Below are 18,297 nucleotides of genomic sequence, written 5' to 3'. Positions count from 1 at the left end.
GAACTGACCATCAGATTTCCATCCAGAGAGAGTTTCCTAATAGGAGCATAGCACTGTGAACCAAACCGAAGTAGGGAACCATGAGGAAATTAAAACAAACATGAAATGTTAAAATAAAATCAGTATCATCTCTAAACGTTGTGGAAAGGGTGATCTTGTGTATAAGAACGAACATCTCGTGTATTGATGCTGCTTTTTTCTTTAATTTTATTGACTGGGTGATGCAAAATAGAGGAAAGCAGACACAAGCGTCCACAAAATAATGTATTTCACACATTCTGATATGTACATGTTACATTTTTTTTGTAACTATGGTGGGGTGTCCTTTATCAAGTGCACACAGTGAATGACGAAGTGCAGTTTTATCTGAAAAAGTAGCATAACAGAAATCTTAGCACTTCACAGATGACAAAGCAGTAAGCTTCCAGGACTTCAGGTCAGTGGATAGTGTTACATCTGTATAAATAATTAAAAGGCAAATAGCAATGACTTTATGTAGACTTAATGCATTGAATCTCTGATAAGCTAATATCTAGGATTCCCAGTTCATCAGTGTTAAAAATGGAAATGGAATGTCCTTCCCCCCCTCCCCCGAAAGTTCAAAACCTTACACTTTTATGAGAAATAGGAAGAAGACAGATCAAACAGACTTGAAAAATATCTCCTTTAATTATTTCATTTAGAAATATTTATTTCCTGATTGTAAGAATATATATATGAAGTGCATGTAATCCAGGGGTAGGTTCCTGCCAGTTCTAACCTCTTCTATAGAAGAGGTTCCACAAATCTACAGTGCCGTTTAGAACTGGTTCCAGCTTCCTCCCCCTGCCCATCCGCACATCATCAAGATGAAGAGCGAGAGGAGGAATTCTGGGAGTTGAAGTACACAAGTCTTAAAGCTGTCAAGTTTGAACTCCCCTGAGGTTTTTTTTCTAAAGGGTTAGGGGTGCAAGGGTCATGTAACTTGACAGCTTTAAGACTTGCACACTTCAATGCCAGAGTTCCTGAGCCAACATGACTGGAGGAGGAATTCTGGAAGTTGAAGTCCACAAGTCTTAAATTTGTCAAGTTTGAACACCCCTGGTTTTTTTTTCTAAGGGGTTAGGGTCCAAGGGTCTTGTAACTTGACAGCTTTAAGACTTGCGTGCTTCAAATGCAAGAGTTTCTGAGCCAACATTTTGGTTGCTAAGCAAGAGTGTTGTTAAGTGAGTTTCACCACATTTTACAAGTTGGCCATGCCCACCCAGTCACATGGCTGGTAAACCACTCCCACCCGGTCACATGGCTGGTAAGCCACTCCCACAAAGCAGACCACACCCACAGAAGAGGTTCTAAAAAATTTTGAAACCCACCACTGGTGTAATCATAATCATGATACAAGCAATTTACATTTTGATAAAGCTAACCTTGTGCAGCAGTCTTCTATTTGATTCCTTTATCAATTCATTATCGTAAGAATGATAACCTAAATGATTGAGTCCCAAAGGTGCTTTTTCAAAAAGACTTTCTTTAGTTTTTTGCTTGAAGACATTTCAAAGCTTCTTCAGTTCTGACTGAATGATAGAGAGTGGAAGGATTTATATTCCTTGCAGTCATCTGGCTGTCAGCACACTATTCTGAGAGTCCTTGAGGCTCTTCAAGTGGACTCTTTCGGAAGGAGTGCTAACAACCAGATGACTTCAAGGAATGTAAATCCTTCTATTCCTTCCATCATTCAGTCAGAACTGAAGAAGCTTCTTGGATGAGAAGCAAAACATCTTCAAGCAAAAACCAAGAAAGTCTATTTGCCTTTTTGGGAAAGCACCTTTGGGATAACCATGACCCGGATGATTCCATAGACATTGTAAATTATTGAGATTTATCTATACACTGTCTTCCATTCATGGTTTCTGAGTTGAAATCTTCTGGCCAATCTTTTCTGCAGCACTTTTCTGCAGTTACATTTAGATATCTTATCTAGCAATATCACCAATACCTTTAATATTTAGCCTTTATAGCTTTCAAGATAATGAATAATCTTCAGGTAATGAATAATCTTCTGTTCTGTTACCAAAGTGTCCTTAGAAAGTGCAGGATAGATACAAATACAGATGATATGCATAGATCATATAGAAATAAATTGCAGACAATATTTTAAAATATTATAAAATACCCTGGGAGATGGTGCTGCTTCTTTTATGATGTCCGTGTTTCTTTCTACGTCTATTGATGAAATCTTTCTAAGTCTGGCTAACTTACCTCATTTTTGCAGTCTATTTCATTTTTCCCTTTCATTGATATGCTCAATGAATGATGGGGAAGCAATTTTTTTATAGGCTTACAGATCCAAGGTAAGGTTATGACTGCAATAAAATGTCTGTCAAATGTGAACTGAATTCAGTTTATATTTGTTTACTATTACAATCCTATCTTGGCATTATAACATATTAAAATGCATGCACGGAATAGGGATAGAAAGCTTATCATTTTCCACATTACTGCTTTCATTTTTGCATGTGTTTTTCATTTGCCTTTGTTTCGTGTTTGGTGAGGAGGAGGAGAAGAATGAAACCATAACACTTGCCATTCTTTTGTAGCTGTCCTTAGGGGACAGATGGACCTGCAGGTGACCTGGCTCTATGCCATATAGGACTTTAAAGAGAATAACCAGCACTTTAATGCACCTGGAGGGAAACTGAAAGCCAACGAAACTCACACAGCAGAGATGTTATATAGGTAAACTTAGTGGTACCCATAATTACATAACTACCACAATCCTGGACCAGTTCTAGCTTCTGGGTAGTCTTCAAGGGCAGCCCCATGTAGAGTTCATTGCAGTAATCAAAATAAGAAGTACCAAGGCATAAGTCACCATGAGCAAGGCCTCCCAATAGCAATGATACTTAGACTTATATACTGCTTCACAGTGCTTTACAGCCCTCTCTAAACGGTTTACAGAGTCAGCCTATTGCCCTCAACCATCTGGGATCCTCATTTTACTGACCTCGGGAAGATGGAAGGCTAAGTCAACCTTGAGCCAGTGAGACTTGAACTGCTGGCATCCGGCAGTCAGCAGAAGTAGCCTGGAGAAGTGTGCATGCCATACGTTCTCCATCACAGGACTAAGGCTTGACCTCTCCCCTGCCACCAACACCAACTAGAACATGCTCTGGAGGAATGAAGGGAACTGCCTTCTATTCCCAACCCTTGAAGCTGGTCCAGCATACCATGGTGAGTGATTTCAAAAGCCATTAAGAAGTCTGGGGTGGCCAGAATGACTGCATCATCCTGAGCTCTTCAAAGCCAATCAACAAGTGCACCCAATGCCATTCCAGTGCTATGTCTCGGATTATACCCAGGCTGCAAAGGGTCCCGATAATTTTCTTCATCCAGGGCCCTTTACAGCTACTATATGTGCCGACCACTCACTCAACAGCCTTCCCTGAAAAGAGAAGATTGGAGACTGGATGAAAGTTGTCTAGTATTCTTGGGCTCAAGAATGGCCTCTTTAAGAAGGGGGTGCACCACTGCCACTTTCAAGGCAGGCGGAACATCCTGGAAAGAGGTATTAATCACTGCTTGGACGTGCCACCTTCCTGAAGGTGGCTGACTTTAAGGCTCCTGTTCACTTTCTCAAGAGTGACTGGCTCAAACCCCTCCCAGATAACAAGGCTCAGATGTGTCCAGTCATCCCCAGAGGTGTTAACACAGCAGAAGCAGTTATGAGCCGAGGTGGTGCCAAGGTGGCACAGTGGTTAGAGTATAGAACTGCAGGCTAATTCAGCTGATTGCTAGCTGCAATTTGGCAGTTCGAATCTCACCAGGCTCAAGGTTGACTCAGCCTTCCATCCTTTCAAGGTCGGTAAAATGAGGACCCAGATTGTTGGGGGCAATATGCTGACTCTGTAAATTGCTTAGAGAGGGCTGTAAAGCACTATGAAGTGGTATGTAGGTCTAAGTGCTATTGCTATGAGATTGCCAGTTTCTTCAGGACTAAAGCTGAATAGTTACCAAATTAGTAAGCTTTGTGGTCTGAAACCAAACACCTTATCTACTTAGACTCACAAAACGTATTTCTATAATAACTGGTCTGGCATTTACAACTTTGTGTTTTTAATATCTAATGAAATGATAACACCTCATTATTATATACCTTAATAGTTGGTGTGAAATATCTGGAGCAGTTCATCTGCCATAAAACAGCCTTTAGCCTCAGTTCAGATGCATTGATTTTGTTCCTGTTAAGCCTGTAGAACTTAATATGCCTTTTAATCACTTTATTATAAGCTAGGATAAAATTAATTTTACACCGCAACTGTGCAAAGCCAATTAAACATATTTAAAGTTATTTAGAAAATGCTTTAAACTGTTAAATTTATCCTTACCTCTGATTACGCCTCCCTCCTGCTTTTCACAGGCAATATTCAATATTTTATAGCCTTTTACACAGCTTAAACTGTTTACAGACTTGTTTATTTTCCATTTTATTTTAAAATGGTTTGTGAACAAAAGGATATACATCTTGAAATGGCTGCGTAAAATACATACGTACTTTTCAAGAAGACAGCTATTTGAAATTGCAACTGCCAAAATGTCTTAGGGAGATATTTACACAAGCGAGATCCAAACAGTTTGACACAATGGACAGACATGGGAGATTCCATTCTATACCCTACAATGAGCATCTCTGCATTTGCGAAGCGGCAGAGGTAGAAGACCTGGCTCACAGCCTATTTGATTGTTGTTTGTATAAGGGGGTGAGAGACAGGTACCTTGGTCCGTATACTAAACCAATGATCCATTGGGATCCCCATATCTAAACAACTTACCTTATGTGCAGCAAGAACCTGAAAATAACATTTAACACAGCACAGTGCTTAAACAAAATGGTTCGGTTGAGATCTGCATATGTGGGCCTGATTGGGGTAGATTGTAAGGGTGACACCGAAATATAATTTTATCATATTTTATCTATATCTTAAATTATTGTATTCTATTCCAATTTCACTTTAAGCTGTATTTTATTCCAATTCTATCTTAAATCGTATTTTATTCCAATTCCATTTTAAATTGTATTTCATCAAACTTCCATTTTAAATTGTTTTTATCAAATTTTGGTAATAATTTGTTTCTGGAACTTTGCACTTTGATATGGCCCAAGGGCTAATCAATAAAGACTCAATGTCAATGTCAAACAAAAGGATACACATCTATAGCCCATTCCTCTAAGAAACTATTCTTTTCTTTTAGTAGCAGGCATGTTTTAAAAATCATGGAACCAAAACCTATGGTTTGTTTTTCAAAAAAGGAGCCCAAAAAATATATATATGAGGAAATCTGTCACTTCCATTTACTTTTGCACATAGAAAATGTACTTTCTCTGCAGCTTAAATGCAAGAACCTTCCCACTTCCTAGCATAGCCTCTATTTTTCACATACAGCTATTTGAGGTTATTAATTTTCTCACTGTGATGGGGTGATCAACCGTCTTGTCAAGAAAATGGATCTCTGTGTCACCCTTTAGCATGATTAAACGGAGGCACGTCACAGTGAGGAAATACCAAATTTTCATGAGACAAATGAAACTTATAGTGAGGACAACTTTTATAGACATTATTTCATTTTAAAATGTTCCATTTGGCTGTTGGTTTATTTGTTGGTAAGGATTGCCATTAATAGAACGTTCCTGCCAATAACTCAAAACACTCCTGCACATAACTCTCTCTTATCCACAAAAGCAATTCTATTTATAAAAATCATGATACTAATTGTTATTTTTGAAATTTAGACTTAATTCTGTTACTTCTTCATGCAGAACTGAATCTTTCTGTCTTTGAGAAGAATGGATGAATATAGAAATTATTTCAGAGTTAATAGAATGGGGGAGGCATGCAAAAAGATGTTATTATCTTATTATCCAGGAAATCTTATTCTTATGGAAACAGTCTGTCTATCTATCTGTCTCTCTCTCTGTCTCTCTCTGTCTCTCTCTGTCTCTCTCTCTCTCTCTCTCTCTCTCTCTCTCTCTCTCTCTACCTACCTACCTACCTACCTACCTACCTACCTACCTACCTACCTACCAGTGGTGGGTTGCAGTCAGTACGCCCTGGTACGGGTGTATCAGAGCCTGCCTGGAGCACCAGGTACCGTTCCGGTACGGTGCTCCAGAGGGCACACCCGCCCGCCCGAGCTCCTTACCTGCCCTTTAAGCCTTTGGCACTTACACGCATGACATGTATGGCGCCTGTGCAATGTTCCGCCGAGCAGCTGGAGCATCGCAAAGGCTTGCGGAAGCATCGCAGGCAAGTACAACACATGTGCCTACCGCACATGTGTGCACACACACCTCACACATCCAACACATGTTGGTGACCCCGGGACCCACCACTGCTACCTACCTGCCTATCAGGGATGGGTCTGGCTTCTGTTACTGCCGGTTAGCTCAGGGATGTGCTTCGTTGTCTGTCTGTCTGTCTGTCTGTCTGTCTGTCTATCTATCTATCTATCTATCTATCTATCTATCTATCTATCTATCTATCTATCTATCTATATCTATCTATCTATCATCTACTGTATCATCTATCAATTTATCTACTGTATCTATCTATCTCCATTTGTCCATCCTCTCTCTCTCTCTCTGTTTATCTGTCTCTCTTTCTCTCTCTCTTCTTTATTTTTTTATAAGCAACTCAAGGCGGTGAACATATTTAATGCTTCTTCTTTCTTCTGTTTTTCCCCCAATAATCCTGCAAACTGGATTTCTTTGCTGAGGCAGCAGTTGGATTTGCATGCTTCTGGTTTCTAGCCTAGTGCCTTAACCACTAGGTAATCACAAAGTCTGTATTTCCACAATCTGAAAGCCTACAGAACTGTGGTTATCCCTTTTCTCCTATTTGGATGAGTCCTGGACTTCGTACCTATGACACATCAAACAACTGGGGAGATTTCACCTCTGCATTCTCCACTTCATCCTTTTTTGATCACACAGAATTCACTAGCATTGAGATCCTGATTATCAAGCACTCGGAGATGGGTTGGATATGTCATCAGAATATATGTCCATCTCACCAGCTGTTATGTAATGGACTGGAGATTGGCAAGAGACCTCAAGGTTATCCACACAAACATTGTGAAGGAAATACTATGTCCCCGTTGTATCCAACCAAAGGAACTAGAAGCTGTGGCTGCTGACAGAACCATTGCCATGACACCTCCACTAGCTTTGAAGACATGTACTGCCAAGAACTGATAGAAAACCATGGGCAGAATAATAGCAAAAGCACTTATATTTATATACCACTTTATAGTGCTTTACAGCCCTCTCTAAGCAGTTTTCAGAGTCAGCAAATTGCCCCCAACAATCTGGGTCCTCATTTTACTGACCTCGGAAGGATGGAAGACCAAGTCAATCTTGAGCCTGGTGAGTTTTGATTTGGCAAACTGCAGGCAGCCGGTGATCAGCAGAAGTAGCCTGCAATACGGCATTCTAACCACTGCATCACCTGAGCTCTTACATCCACATTTATTACCACAATGGATTTCCAATGGTCCCATTGTATTTGATTTTGTAGTTCCTGCTGGGACTGAAGCGTCACCTGTGTCCACTAATGAACTGGAGTTTGGAGGACCATGAAGGGTTAATGTTGCAATCATTATGTTTCCCATACCAAAAAACAAGACATTGCATTCTGGATGTGATTATTTGAATAAGGTTGTGCTATCCATTCTATTGTCCAACATCTTCTCTGAGCTGTTTGAGATGAACTAGTGGAGAATCCCAAGACTGTGATTTTGGGGAATTTCAGTAGCTATACTGGGGACTCTGTGACAAACCTGGACTTTTCTCTGTGTTTCAGATGCCAATGAAACCATTTTTTTGTAATTATTGAGAAGAAAGTGACTCTTCCTTCACTATTGCATCCAAAATGAACCATGCATCAGAATTTTTCAGAATAATTAGGAATCTGGCTGAGGTCGATGTGACAGACAGTTTGGGCCCCAACTCAGAGAAGCAATGCAGTGAGTTTATGATGCCTTTTATAGGCAACGTTGCTGAAACCTGTATCTCTCTTGATGCCAAAATTAAAACAGATCTGGGAGATATCACATTTTTTCCCTATAATTAAAAAAAAAAATGGTGTGGTTCGCATCTAAAACACAGAGAAAGGAGATCATATCAACCTATTCAGAGAAGATGTACCATAAGAAGAATGCTAACCCATTGATCCTTCTTGATCTCTCAGCAATTTTTGATATTGTGGACTGTGGCATCTTATTGGATTGTCTTTACGGTGGACACTGTGTTACAGTGGTTTTATACCTACCTGCACTACTGGGACAGGGACGTGGTGGCTCAGTAGCTAAGACGTTGAGCATGTTGATCAGAAAGGTCGGCAGTTTGCCGGTTCGAATCCCGAGTGCTACGTAATGAAGTAGCTTCTGCCAACCTAGCAGTTCGAAAACACGTAAAAATGCAAGTAGAAAAAATAGGAAGTACCTTTGGTGGGAAGGTAACAGTGTTCTGTACACCTTCGGCTTTGAGTCATGCCGACCACATGACCACGGAGACGTCTTTGAACAGCGCTGGCTCTTCGGCTTTGAACGGGAGATGAGCACTGCCCCCTAGAGTCGGGAGCGACTAGCACTTGTGCCTGAGGGGAACCTTTACCTTTACAATACTGGGAAACTTTTGCTCATCCATCGTGGCAGCCTTTAAGGTTCCAGAAGGTTCACTCTGGTATCTGATGCTATTGAATATCTTTTTGAAGCTTTTGGTAGACATCATTTGGAAGTTTGGCCTGATACATTATCAAATACAGGCAAGAGTCAAGTTTGTTTCCTTTTTTTCACCGAGTCAGAAGAGGCAATCGAACTACTGGATTAGTGCTTATAGGTTGTGGCAATGTAGATGAGGGCTTAGACTGAATCCCAAGAAGATACTCTCGTGAGATCTGGAACTGAGATTAAACCAATGCCGTATGGGGTGATATTCCCCTTACAAACCAGATACAAAATTGGATGCCTGTGACATTTGTGGCTCTAGTGACCGGCAGCACTTATGCATAACATCAATTGATGAGTCAACTTGTCCCAAAGGTGGTTTCAGAACATAACAGGAGTCTCTTCGTTTTTTGTTTTTCCTTGAAGATGTTCCACTTCTCATCCAAGAAGCGTCTTTAGTTCTGACTGAATGACGGAAGGGAATCGAAGGGCTTATATTCCTTACAGTAATCTGGCTGTTAGCACTTTGAAAGTCATTGAGGCCACTTGGGTGTTTATCATGTGCCCTCATGGTCACCTGAATCGGAGTGCAAATGGGTGTGGAATCTTTTTGGAACAGAGAAGTCCACATTTTGGACAGAAGGGCCACTAGTTTGAAAGAGGGGTCAAAAAGACCATCTACGATTAAACTGAACAACCTTCCCTCAACACCCCTATCTCCTGTTTACAACACTGAGCAGTTCCAAGACGGTTTTGTAAAACCATTTTTAGCTAGAGATAGCCTGATCTCAGCAGTACATGCTCCGGTAACCTTTTGATTGGATTACTGCAATGCATGCTGTGTGGATCTTGCCCTTGAAGACCATTTGGAAAAAAAAAAAAAAACTAGAATGGCCACAGTGGTGTATGGGCTTTTAGGACAGAAATGATTACTCTAGACTTAAAAGCCTAGATTTCAGAAACGCTCTCCCGCTTTGAACTGTCCGTCTGTCATTCTAATGGAGAGATTGATCAATATGATTCCATGTGGGCAAGGTGTAATTTGTCATTTAAGAACTTAACCAGTTTTACATATCTTTTGTCATTTATATCTGTATTCTGTTTTCTTAGGTTTTTTCTTCTCTCTTTCTCTCTACTTTGGTTATTTGGAGGAAGAAATCATTTTCTGTGTGCTGTATGTTTTTATTCCCCTCTCCTTTTTTTCTTTTACTTGACAGCAGAGGTCTTCAAACTTGGCAACTTTAAGACTTGTGGGCTTCAACTCCCAAAATTCTCCAGCCAGCTGGAGAATTCTAGAAGTTGAAGTCCACAAGTCTTAAAGTTGCCAAGTTTGGGGACCCCTGCGTTACTGCAATAAAAATAAAAACAGTATAGTTTGTGGAAGAGGTGCAACATTCCTACTACTCATATACTTTGTCCGCACTCAGGATACACCCAGCCCATTTTAAAGTGCTGGTGCTGCTTCCTACATAATCCTACATAGCTTTAAATCTGGATTTCTGACCCAGTAACAAGCACATGGCAGCTGGGGAAGGCGTTTTGATGGCCCTGGCTGTACAAGTTTATCTATCCATCAATAGCAGATTTTTTAAAAAAAAATATATATCCAATTTCTGTGAGAAAGAAATTTCTCCTCTTGGATTTTTAGAAAAGTCTAAATACCCTGGCATTCCCCAAAACTTGAGTAGCTCACTAACATTTGACTTAAAATGTTTCCGAAATCATCAGCATGTTCATATTTTGATAATAATTTAATGCTTTAATATAATTTTAATTTTGGAAACCATACTGAAAACCCGAGGGTGGAAGAACAGGATCTAAATCTTAAATAAATAAACTAAAAAGTATTTTGCAAAAAGGGCGGTTGGTGTGTTGGGCTTTGATTAGTGCTAATCTGAAAGGCAAATATGTTGTTAAAACAAACGGCAATCTTTTGACAGCGAAGTGATTATTTTCATAAACAAATCAACCGTATTTACGTTCGTCTGTTTTCTGGTTTTAATTGTTAACAATATGTTCGAACAGCACTCGGGAGTCCCATTTTGCAAGGCGGGTGGCGATACAAATCTAATAAATAAATGAAACATTTGTACGTTCAAAGAAGATCCATAGTTGATTTAAAAATAATAATAGTAATAGTAATAATACCTTCTTTCTTAAGTGAAGCAAGTAGGATAGGCAAGCTGATTTTGGCGTGAGATATCTGGACACAGTGGAATATCTGGACAATATTGTCTCCTAAGGGTTAACTGGAGCTGGCTTGAGTCGAACAAAAGGAAGATCAGCCAGAGTTTTGCTTTCTGTTTTTTGGAGGGGGGTGGGAGGTGGGAGTTTGCCAAGAGTCCCCCGTTGTTTAATTTCCTCCTGGAAGCAGCCCAAGTGTGGGGCTCCCTCCCCTCCCTTTTTCTTTTCTTTCCACAGTGACCATTGCAGAGGCTGAGCGGCTGGGGTCAAAGCCTCCTCTATTGATCAGTATCCCTGCAGTCTCCAGTTCCAGCATCTGCTTCATTGGCTTCTTTCAGTGCCTGCTTCAGTACATTAGAATAGAAATCCATAACCAGAGCTGTGCTCATCCGAGCAGGGGAAGAAACTAAATTAAATGGTATAAAACAATCTTGGATCAGGAGTTTGCGCCAATTCATCTTGATCTGAGATGTCACACCGGGGCTCTGTGTCTGAGCACCTGGGCTAGGAGGCAGCCACAGTGAAAATAGATGGAGCTGTGATCATTCATTTGTCAGCTAAGGAGCTTGGCAGCAGTTAGCAATTCCCTTCTGCAGAGGTCAGCTGACAGAACAATCACTGCAACTGCAGAATGGAGCTTTCCTTTGAACTATTGTTATGGAGCGTGCTTCTTGGGGTGGGGGGAGTGGGGGGGCGCGCGCGAGGGAGGGGGGAGGGAAGCAGACTTTTCTTCCAGAGAGAAAATTAATATAGGCAAAGCCTTCCTCTCTCCCACCTCCCCCCCCCCCCCGTGCAGTATAGGTTGCATTCTGCTGTGGAGATCATATATACAAATGGATGATGATTAAAATGGTTATGCAACACTTAGCGTAGATCCCCGTCTTCATTCTTCTCTGGTAGAAGGTAACTATTGATTTTTCTTAGCACTTTCCTCCTTAAAAGATCACCCTCCCATCCGTTTCTCGGTGTATAATGCACTCACACTGCCAGTGCTAGAACTAAAAACTAGGAACCAGGGTTTTTTTATCCCCCACCCTCATAAACCAACATTTGAATGCTTGTCTTTTCAAGGGAAACAGAAAAGGGGTGGGGATTGCCACAGTTTGATAAAGCCACAGCAGATGCTTTTCCCTGTTAATTCACAGTTTTTTTGTTTTTTTTAATCTGCTGCTGTTGGCAATTCTTTCAGGGAAGCAAGGGCCGTTTTCTGACTTCCCTCAGATTTGACATCACAATGCAGCAGGAAGAAATGGGGGCTTGAGTTTGTTTTTGTTTTTTTTTCCATTAAAGCTGATGAAAATATACTGAAAATGGATTCTGGGCAAATGGATGGAAATATAAGTTTCTCTTCAATACAGTTTTCAAGTTAATTTTGAAACCAGGATCTCTGTAGCCAACGGAATATGCCACGTCCAGGGCACTTCTGTCAAAGCAAAGAACTGACACAGTTATTCTGCTACAAGAAGGGTGGGCTATTTTGGACCTGGGGCGCGTGCAACTTTTGAACCTCTTTTATGCGCCTTAACCCTAACCCAGTGGTGGGTTCCGGATCCCGTTCCAATCAGTACGGTTGGAACGGGCCCAGCTTTGCCCACATAGAAACGCACAGCGTGCGCATACATTGTAGCTGCCAGCAACGCTTCCGCAAGCCTCTGCAACGCTCCAGCTGCTCAGCAGAGCATTGTGCAGACGTTATACACAGCATGCGCGGAAGCGCCGAAGGCTTCAAAGGACCTGTAAGGAGCTCGGGCAGGCAGGTGGGCCCTCCAGAGTACCATACCAGAACGGTACCTGGGGCTCCGGGCAGGCTCCAGTACGCCTGTACTGGGGCATACATCCTGAAATCCACCACTGCCCTAACCCCTCTGACCATAAATTCTGAAAATCAGAAGCATCCTTTCCTTCCAATTTCTGGTAGAGAAATCACAAATGTTGGAAATTAGGCTTAGCATAGTTTGTTTGTTTTTTTAAAGGGAAAGCAAAGGGGTTATAGAATCCTTTGTGGGATCATGAGCTATTTTAGAATTAGAATTCTTTCCTGGCCAAGTGAGAATAGGATAGGAATAGGATTGAATGGAATGGAATGGAACGGAATGGAATTCTTTATTGGCCAAGTGTGATTGGACACATAAGGAATTTGTCTTTGGTGCATATGCTCTCAGAGTACATAAGGAAAAACCTCAAGAATTGTAAGATACAACACTTAGTGATAGTCATAGGTTATTAATAAGCAATTAAATCATACTAGGAAACAAATAAAACAATATAAATTGTAAAGATACATGGTTATAGTCATAAGTGGGAAGAGATAGGTACTAGGAAGGATGAGAAGAATAATTAGTAATATAGTCTTAATAAAAATTTGACAGTGTTGTGGGAATTAGTTGTTCAGCAGAGTGATGGCATTTGGGGAAAATCTGCCTTTGTATCTAGTTGTTCTAGTATACAATGCTCTATAATGTCATTTTGAGGATAGAAGTTGAAACAATTCATGTCGAGGATGTGAGGGGTCTGTAGATATTTTCACAGCCTTCTTTTTGACTCCTGCAGTGTACAGGTTCTCAATGGAAGGCAGGTTGGTAGCAATTGTTTTTTCTGCAGTTCTAATTATCTGTTGAAGTGTGTATCTGTCTTGTTTGGTTGCGGTAATCCGTTCCAGGACTTTGGTCAGCACCCAATTCGATCATGACCAAAAGCAAGACTGACTGCGCATCCGCGCGCACACACACAAAATGGCATGGAAAGAGAAATTGCCACGGCTGTGTTTATTCAGCATCTGAGGATGTGTTTGTGACGGGAGTGAAACATTTAGCAGATTTTTTTGGGTTGGCATCCAAATTGTTCGTGGTCTGAGCCATTTGGGACCCTAGGTTCCATTGTATAGAGGTGCAGATGGCAGACTTAATAATTCCTCTATAGACTGAATCAGCAGCTCCTTGGGCAGTTTGAGCTTTCTGAGGGTGCAGAAAGAACATTCTTTGTTGTGCTTTTTTGATGACGTCTTTGATGTTAGGTGTCCATTTTAAGTCTTGAGATATGATAGAACATAGAAACTTGAAGGTGTCTACAGTCGATACTGTGTTGTCTAGTATTGTAAGAGGTGGTAGTATAGGAAGTTTTCTTCTATACCCCACAACCATTTCTACAGTTTTGAGTGTATTTAGTTCAAGATTGTTCTGGTTGCACCACAAGATTAAACACACAAGGAATTTGTCTCCAGTGCATAAGCTCTCAGTGTACATACAACTATAGTAATAGGTCATTATCATAGTCATTGTAAAAATTACATTCATCATAAAACATTAGATACAACTCTATCCACTGCAGTCTTCATTCTCACAAGATCTTGAGTATGATTCTAAGGCAGCAAGAGACTGCCCATTGTCTACACGTTATACTCTGCTGGTTTAATTCCTGAAGCAATCCCTTTGTCTTCTCTCCCCTTACCTCCACACATACCTTGGTAATTACTTTGGGTAACTGGAAAGTAATTTGTGCTTAAGTTGTAGTATCATCCACATATATAGGTAGTTCATGACTCACAACAGTTTATTTAGTGATCGTTCAAAGTTACAGTGGCACTGAAAAAAAGGGACTTCTGACCATTTTTCACACTTACGACCGTTGCAGCATCTCCATGGTCATGTGATCAAAATTCAGACGCTTGGCAATTGGCTATTATTGATGACAGTTGCAGTATCCCAAGATCATGGAATCCCCTTTTGCGACAAGCAAAATCAGTGGGGAAGCCAAATTCACTTAACAACCCTGTTATTAACTTGTCCACTGCACTGATTCACTGGCAAGAAAGGTTGTAAAATGAAACAAAACTCACTTAACAACTACCGTATTTTTTGGAATATAAGAAGCACCAGAGTATAAGGTTTTGAAGAGGCAATTTTTTAAAGAAAAGGTTTTTGCACTCTGCAAACCTCCCCAAAATGGCTCATTTTTCGCAAAAACGGGCCCATTTCCCTCCCCCCAAAAAAGGCATGAATAGCCTTTAGGGGGCTTGCAGAGTGCTCCTGGCGGGTTAGGGCCCCCCCAAAACAAGCAAAAAACAGCCCAGTTTTTGCAAAAAACAGCCCCGTTTTTTGGAAAAAATGCATGTATAACCTTTAGGAGGCTTATAAAGTACTCTTGGGGCCGTGGGGGCAAAATTGAGCAAAGAACGGCCCATTTTTCACTCATTTCTGCCTTCTCCAGCTCCCAGGAGCTCTATGAAAGCCTTCTGCAGGCTCTACATGGCTATTTTGGCGAAGGGGGCGGGGGGAGGCAAAAAATGCTGTATTCAGTATATAAGACACACCCAGATTTTCAGTTCTTTTTTGAGGGAAAAAGTCCTACACTCCGAAAAATACGGTATCTTGCTTAGCAATGGAAATGTCATAAGTCAGGGACTACCTGTCAGTTCTAATGAAACAAATAGCTGTTTAATCATTGTTGTCCTTATGCATTTGTATTCCAGGTACGCTGTCTGGACTTCCACAAATTAAAAAAATATCTCTGTCATATGAAGAGAGACGGAAGCAAGCTACCGCCATTGTTCTGCTGGGAGTAATTGGAGCAGAGTTTGGGGCAGAAATAGAACCTCCGAAGTTGTTAACAAGACCACGCAGTTCTAGTCAAATTCCAGAAGGTTTCGGCTCAACAAGTGGGGGATCCAACTATTCCTTGGCAAGGCACACCTGTAAGTTATTTTCTTCCTTTCCTCCACTTTAATACAACTGTTGCACTAAAGGTTGATTAAGTCATATATTTATAATATATGTAATATGGCCCAATACAACTAGAAAGGAAAGCAATATTATAAAACAATTCCGTGTAGTGCAGTCAATGCATTGCAGTATAGTGCATTGTATTGTACTGCAGTGTAATGCTATACTAATACTAATACTATACTATACTAATTCTAATACTAGACTATATTTATACTGTATTAATATTATACTAATTTTAACTACTAATACTACATTGCTACTACACTAATACTATACTATGCTATATTCTAACTATACTAATATTAATACTACGGATACTATAGTGTATTTATACTAGACTAATATACTAATACTAACGATACTAGTACTATATTAATAGCATAATACTATACTAATGCTATGCTATGAATTATCTTCTCATGCCAATGTGTGGTATGTGTCTTCCACAATTTGGGCCATCTGTCGGAGGTCTGGGAGTTTGAGCATTCTTTAGCTGCAGCTACCACTGAACTCTTCTGGACAGAGAGCTGTGATACTGTTTGTGGGATCTGTTGAATCTTCTCTCAGCTTAGGGGACACATCCAGAGGTGGCATTCAGCCGGTTCGGACCAGTTCAGGCGAACTGGTAGCAGAAATTTTGAATATTTCGGAGAACCGGTAAATATCACCTCTGATTGGCCCAGCCCTCCCTCCCTCGTCATTTCCTGTCCTATATTCCCTTGTTTTTCGCTCAGCTGATTCGTGTGGCAGAGCAGATTGCCATGCTTCAGCTGAGCTAAAACACAGCTCATCAGTGCTGACACCAGGGGCGGTCTTTGTGGCATGCATGCGCAAACACACAAAGTGCCCTCTCATAGAACTGGTAGGAAAAGATTTGGAATCCCACCACTGGAGAGTTTCTGCCACCACTGGTACCTCTTTGCCCTTTATTTTCCAAATACGGATAGTCTTTGACTTACAACCACAATTGGTACCAGAATTTCAATTGCTAAGCAAGAGGTTCTTTAAGTGAGTCATTCCCGATTTTATGGCCTTTTTTGCCACAATTGTTAAGCAAATCACTGCTGTTGATAAATGACTCACATGGTCATTAAGCAAATCCAGCTTCCCCCGCCCCCTTTGACTTTGCTTGTCAAAAGTCCACTAGGAAGATCACAAATGGTGACGACATAGTTTCAAGATACTACAATGGTCATAAATAAATGCTGGTTGCTAAGCACCTGAATTCTGATAATGTGATCCTGGGGATGCTAGGGTGGTTACTTTTTTCAGTGCCATTGTTACTTTGAATTTAGACTAAATAAATGGTCAAGGATTAATAAATTATATATATATATATATATATATAACTAGCCGATTATATATACCGGCATTGCCCAGGTATTTATTTATGAGAGGAAAATGTAATTTCTAATGTTGGATTTGCCCCTTACCAGTACTTACACAGTACTTGTGGAGTACTGTGAAGCCGTTACCATGGCAACTCCACTGCACTGTACAGTAGAATCCATTTTTCGGCAGTACAGTAGAAGCCATTTAAGGCACAACAGGCTATATCTTAACAGAACACACACCCCGAGGGGTCTTAGGCATGTCTTACCCTCACAATATTTTTTTTTCCAGAGAGTAAGTCATCTGTGTGCCAAGATTGGTTGAAATTGCTCAAACCCACACACACAGAGCCATTGTATGTATGTATGTATTATGTATTATGTATTATGTATTATGTATATATTTTTCTAGTCAGTGTTGGCTATTCTTGGTGAGATTGTGCAAGTTTGGACCTGGTTGTTACTTGATTTATAGGTCATCAAAAAATATCAGGTGTCAGGGTCAGGTCAAAAAAGCTTCCCGAGTTGACATCAGGATTGTAGACCAAACTGACCAAAAAAAAAAAAAAAAAAATCCAGAAATTACAGTCACTAGAAATTGACTTTTGAGATTCTTTATTTTTTTTACAATGTTTTACTTTTGAAAATATTCAATCTGAATAAAATGTTCCATATGAATAAAACATTCAGATTTAGGTGATGCCATCGATACAGCTTAATGGGACTGTTAAATGTCCAAGGTTTTCTTTGTTACTTAAAGGCAAATCTTACCTTTGTATTGGTCTGTAAGGAACTGTTCAAGTTTTATGGCTGGAGAAGAAATTTCAAACGTGCTGGTTGCATATATTTAAGCTGATTAACAAAAACATGTTACATGTTACAATTTAAGAACAGTTTATGTAGTGACATCATCAGAGTATGCAGCAAAAAGAATAAGTTCAAGCAAAAGAACAATTGTTTGCTGTGTGTGTGTGTGTGTGTGTGTGTGTGTATACATACGTACATATATACATATACATATACATGCATACACACACACACACACACGCATATGTCTTGGCGTATTCGGGTCTTTTCCCGTGTTAAGATTGACAGTATCTTGGCGACGTTTTGACGAGGTCACACTCGTCATCTTCAGGCTGGTGCCTTTGGCTTCGTGCTTGTGCGAGCAAAGCATGATCGGAGCTGCCGTTTGTCTATAAATATAGGTGGGGTGTGTGTGGAATATCCCCATCTTCATAGAGCACCGAAAAGATCTCTGTTTCTCCTATGGGGGGAGGCACTTCCAGTACCGAGCTCTTCCATTTGGACTGTCCTCAGCCCACAGGGTATTCACAAAGGTACTGGCAGCACTAGCCTCC

At 40.5% G+C, this 18,297-nt stretch overlaps 1 protein-coding gene across 1 annotated transcript in view; it reads left to right on the top strand.

The window, feature by feature from the left end:
- Positions 1-18,297, top strand: part of WDR7 (WD repeat domain 7) — a 248,113-nt gene that overhangs the window by 138,689 nt on the left and 91,127 nt on the right. Inside the window, 1 exon segment of the mRNA XM_032213469.1 lies at positions 15,353-15,574. Within this exon segment, the coding sequence (XP_032069360.1) occupies positions 15,353-15,574 (222 nt within the window).

The sequence above is a fragment of the Thamnophis elegans genome, chromosome 3 (assembly GCF_009769535.1).
Source record: "Thamnophis elegans isolate rThaEle1 chromosome 3, rThaEle1.pri, whole genome shotgun sequence".
Lineage (NCBI taxonomy): Eukaryota > Metazoa > Chordata > Lepidosauria > Squamata > Colubridae > Thamnophis > Thamnophis elegans.
Note: the sequence above shows the minus strand (reverse complement) of the source record. Positions and strands in the feature narration are given on the sequence as shown.